Genomic DNA, 5,536 nt, shown 5'->3' with positions numbered 1-5,536 from the left:
TTAGATATTTGCTTGATTTAGAAACTGTCGAATATAATCTTGATGATCTTTTGTGCTGTTCTCTTTCTTAAGTTTGCTAAGTATTGGTGTATATTCTGAGGTTGTGCTCTTAAATGAGCTTTTGGTTGGAATAGAGAGAGAGAGTCGAAGGTGGAAGAGGTTTTCAGTTGGATTCGTATTTGTTTTGGGTATCTTAATGATGTTATCTTTATATTAAGAATTGTTGATAGGCTACATCATATGATTTTGAACTTATTGCAAATTTGGTATATTATAAGATGACAAGGTCTCCTTTTTGAAGTCTTTGTATCATTTATTGCTCTTTACATTTTTGAAAAATGGTTATTACTGAAGAAAAACTTTTATATATTGCTGCGGTGTTTGATATGAATGTGAGAAGTCAAATTGAGTGAATTAGTACCTTTTCTATATCTATCATTTTAAAAAAAAAAAATTGCATCTATCTTTAAGTTAAGACATGATGCATGACAGGTTTTGACTTTCAAATACTTCATTTTGAATAAGGAAGACAAGTTCAGTAATTATTAGTATTATAACTTTATTTTGCTACATTTCCAAATAGAAAAATGTGAAGAGTACTAATTAAAAAAAATCAATTTTGCTTATAAAACCATATACACTTACATATTAAAACACATTCTCTGTTAAACGTGGGTTTGTCATACCTATTTTTTGTTCTTCTTTTCATTGAAAATTAAAGCTTTTATTTGGGTTGGTTTGTTGATATTGATTTTGGGTTGTATCAGAAAAAATGTAAAAATATATATAATAACATTGATATGTATAATTTGTATGGTTTTGTTTTAGTATTTCTTTCCATTTGTTTATCTAGTTAAGGGAAAATGAAAGTTGGGAGATGTAATAATCATCATTATTAATGATAAATTTCAGTCAATACATTATATTTGGTGGTCATTTTACTGATATTCTACTGATCTATATGTTTATAACTTTAATAAAGATGAATAATATATAAAATGCATATAAATTAAGTTGGCTTATAAATTGTATCCATCCTCTACTGTCATAAAATGTTTCCCCCCACCCCCACAAAAAAAAATAGTATATCAATATCCTTTTGGAAGTTTGATTTTCACATAACATTTACACATTACAGTTTAAAAATGAGAAGTTTTAGCAACATTTCAATCAGGTTTGTTTGGGCACCCCTCTAATTTATTTAGTGCTCAACTCGTTCCACTATGGACTCTTTCCACTATCTAGTTGAGCACCATCTTGATATCTTTGCACTATGAATCAAATGTGATATTATATCTTTAGAGAATCAAGAATTAGAAAGGTCTCAAGAGCACTTTTCTGTTTGTGATTTTATATCTTTACATAATCAAATGTGATAGCCTGTATTGATATGGAAAGAGGAATATATTTATGGTGTGGTTGTCGTTTGTGTTTGAAAGTAATGAAAAAATAAAAAAGAAAAATATTGTCTTATGAAAAAGATTATTATATTGTATTTTAGAAATATGCCAGAATCTAGGGCAGTATTATGGTCTTGGCTCTGAAACAAGAAAAACGCCTACGTTTTTTCCTGATCCTTATGGAGTTGAAGTTGGTAATCCTGCTGAAATTCCTGATGGCTATGAGGAGAGATGGATGGTCAATGTGCACGCAATCGATATGCGAGGCGCGGTCGATGGGTTGGGATGCATTGAGTGCATGTGTGATCTTTATAACTTGTCCAAGGATGAGTATGGCCGGCCTTTGAGGTCAGATTATAGAGGAGGCCTGTTGTGTTGCTATGATCAAACAAAGTGTAAAGTGAGGAAAGACTTTCAGGGGGTCAAGAGAAGTCTCTACCTCAGATATACTGTGGAATGGATTGATTGGACTGATTCTATTTTGCCTGTAAAGATCTATATTTTTGATGTTACTGATACTTGGAATGGTTTGAACTCTGAACATCATTGTCAAGTAAGTTAATATTACCTCCTTTCTAACTATCTGAATTTTATGCACACTGGATTTCTGAAATTATTTTAACGTTTCTATGAGAAGGAATGTGAAAGTGAATCTAAATTAGTAGTGGATTCTTCTACGTTGCAATCTGTTTCCACGAAAGTTACAAGGTATTTATGTTGAAACATAATGAAATCATCAAGTAATATAATTTTCCTTGTGGTCTTTTTGATGCCATAATGCGCTGATCTAATTCTTTGGAATGATGCATTAAGAAAAACTTTAGTACATTGCACTAATAATGCATGCATATTATGAAATGTATGTATTCTCTTTGTGTTTATTGACTTATGTCTAGTTTGGATCTAGGACTATTGTTTGGATCTCTTACCATGAGTTCTTTGACTATTATATAATATTATGTAGCTTAATTATTAGTCTGGCACTTACAACTGCAAGAGTTATTAAGCCTTATTGATTTTACTCATTACAGATGGTACCAGTAAGAGTCAAAAGAACCTTTAGTTTAAGTAAGGTGCTTAAACCTAACTTTTCACTCAATGTGGTTATATAGTTGTCATTTGTCACCACGAAGAAGGCCCTCTAATTTTTTTGCATTATATATTTGTGTCAATAAAGTTAAGATTATCACATTCCACCTCCCAAAAGCTCTAATTATGGTCATAGATAAAAGCATAATGTAAGTTTTGGCATTTTTATATACTTTAGTTTGATCTTGCTCTTAATTTATTTAAATGATTGGTTTGTTGTTGGATGAATAATATTTCATTCTAGTTCAGTTATAATTTAACAAATTTGAAAAATGATCTCGTTATGTACTATGTTATGAAGAGTTGAACCAAGATCATTAAACAACACTAACCATGACTATAAAAAATAAACATTATTTAAGTAAGCACATTAATATTTTGGATGGCTTTTGTATTTCTTTAATACTATTCATGGTTCTCTGATATTGTTCCAATTGCATATCATGTAGAACTATTGCTAGAACTTGTTCTGTTTGCGTCTGTAACATTAGGTATCCATTTTTTCGCATATAGTAGTTATGATTCATTAATTTTTCATACTTTAATGATTCCTTTGTTTCAGGTTTCTGAGAAGAGATGGCACTAGCTTAAAGTTTTTTCTTTGGCTACAATCTAAGATTGAGACACTCTAGAAAAGCTCTTAAGGAAAAGAGATGACCCATTGGTAATTTTTCTAGATAGTTCAATATTTTTGAGTCTCCTATGCATATAAGTCTTTTTTAGCTTTAATTTATATATGTATAAGGAAAAGAGGAAACAAAAACATTATAAATATTTTCAAATGTGTGACTTGGTACTTTTCTTAGCTGTTTTTTTTTCCTACTTAAGTGGTGCTTATTCTTATTTCAATACTTTTTTGTTGTGTTGTTTGGTCTCCTTAGGCTCGTTAAAAAGAAGACTATAAAATCATTAAATTATGTACTAAGGAGTGTTGGGAGCAATGATTTGTAATTCTTGTTATTTTCTATATATATGTGTAAATAGAATTTTGTCACTGTAAATAAAAGTCTGCTACACTTGATTAATTTATTCTATTTTCTAATAAATATTTTATTTGACAAATTCTACAATCGGAAATCAAGAGAAGATTTGATTATGCTAGTCTAGTGCCTTCATTAATCACTTATTTTCACCAAATTTAATATTTTCCAATTATACATGCTTCTGTTTCACCATATTTAATATGTTCTAATTAATAATTATACATGCTGGAGGTTATTTAAACAATACTTTTTGTTAATAGCTATTAGTTAGATGGTCTCCGGCTAATGCCCATTTATGGTGGCTGCAACTAGAGACGTGATAATTGGTGGTACTATAAATTTTCTGGTTCCTCTTACTTTTTCGATTAAGTTGATTTGTGTTGTCTAAAGTTATTGCTAGTTTTATTGAATTAGTCTTAGATGTGTACACTTAAATATAGATGTGTGTGGATGGTCTACACTACTTGAATTTTCTTTATATTATTTTATATATAGTGTAGTGTCTTGCCTCTTTGTGAATATTTTTGGATCTTATCCGAGTTTTCTCAACAGGTTTAGATGAGTCTATTGAAAGTTATAGTATATTATATGAATATTAAATTTATTATGTCATTTACATTGCATCAATTTATATATTTAATGGAATTATAAATCAATATTATTTACCATGGCTTTATTGTACGTTCTTCTATTTACGTTTTGGTTCTTCTCTTGAAATTAGTAATATTTGTTAAAAATATATGAGAAATTGTGTGCTTTTGCATCAATAATTATTTCATCCAAGACTTAATATCATTATATCATTTTGTTTTGCTTTTCAAAAAATATTATATCACTTTGTTTTGTTCTCTTAAAGCAATGTATCCTTATCCATGATTATCTAGATTTTTGCTATATTCATGTTGATGAGCAAATCATGCTCTGTATCTTTATTCATGCAATTACTTTGAAGGAAAGATTTTGATGCTCATAAATTAAAAGTACATGTGATGTCACCTTTCCTAAGATATTGAATGTATAAATATATATACATACACGTGAGCCATTGTAAATAGTGATGAATGTCTCATCTAGTTTATAAACAATAATAAAGAAGATCCATACAAGCGTTTAGGTTCTATATATAATATAGGGATAGATGCCATATGGACATTTAGTTTTGAGATAACTAGTTAACTTTGAGACAATCAATTAGTTAAGTTGAGGCAACCCATTACAGTTTATGTTTTCTTGAATGAGTAACAAGTTTAATGTACTAAACAATATTTGTGACTTACTCTTGAGGAAGGATATTATGGCAGTGTAAGTAACATCTCATTCATTGGAAGTCTTAAAGGCAGTGCTAATATAACAATAAAGCTTTTCTATAAGCCCTGCTAATTTAAAATTGTATTTGTCCTCTGTTTTTGCTAGTCTGCTTAGTTTTGTTTCCTCAACCGAAATATATGAGTTTTTTTGGGTAACTGAGTTGCTTTGCAACAAAAAATATTTGTTTTGTTTCCTCTCTCTATATATTCTATATATGTATAAATCTGCTATTGTAAATTTTTATTGTGATATTAGATGAGGCTTGAGGATGCTGAGAGGAGCTTGGACTAGATCAAGCTGCAGCTAGCTTTGGGCTTTAGTCAAAATTTTCTGCAGGTTCCACTTCTATAGTTCTCCGAGATGGTACCACTTGATCTTATTGTTGCTGATTTCTTTCTTAGTTCTTGTAATCGCAATAAAATTTCAAATGCTTTAGTTCTTAATGTATGAATTATATAATGTTTTAGAAGCAAAATAAATTTTGTTTTATATTTTGTTCCTACTGTTAGAAAGAACATTGAAGTATCCAATTGGAGAATATTCACTCTACTTGCTTGGACACAGGTAAGTTCATCACAAAGGCTTTTTTTCTTCTTTTAAAAGTTCTAGATCAATCTTGCATCAAGTTTTTTCTTAGATGTTGAATTTAGCAACTAGCATTACTGTGAAGGTTTAAGAAATATATTAGAATTCATATTTTTGCTATTATTTCGCTTTCTTGACAAGAAACAAATTTTAGTTTATTAATACAAAAAG

At 29.4% G+C, this 5,536-nt stretch overlaps 1 protein-coding gene across 1 annotated transcript; it reads left to right on the top strand.

The window, feature by feature from the left end:
- Nucleotides 1-1,145: 1,145 nt before the first annotated feature.
- On the top strand, nucleotides 1,146-2,069 carry LOC133792032 (uncharacterized). The gene is made up of 2 exons (XM_062229943.1): nucleotides 1,146-1,174; nucleotides 1,482-2,069. Exons 1-2 carry the CDS (start codon nucleotides 1,146-1,148, stop codon nucleotides 1,960-1,962), a joined length of 510 nt encoding a protein of 169 aa, XP_062085927.1. The 3' UTR covers nucleotides 1,963-2,069.
- The last annotated feature ends 3,467 nt before the right edge of the window (nucleotides 2,070-5,536 follow it).

The sequence above is a fragment of the Humulus lupulus genome, chromosome 7 (genome assembly GCF_963169125.1).
Source record: "Humulus lupulus chromosome 7, drHumLupu1.1, whole genome shotgun sequence".
Taxonomy (NCBI): domain Eukaryota; kingdom Viridiplantae; phylum Streptophyta; class Magnoliopsida; order Rosales; family Cannabaceae; genus Humulus; species Humulus lupulus.
The sequence above is the reverse complement of the archived record's forward strand: the minus strand, read 5'-3'. Positions and strand labels throughout refer to the sequence as shown.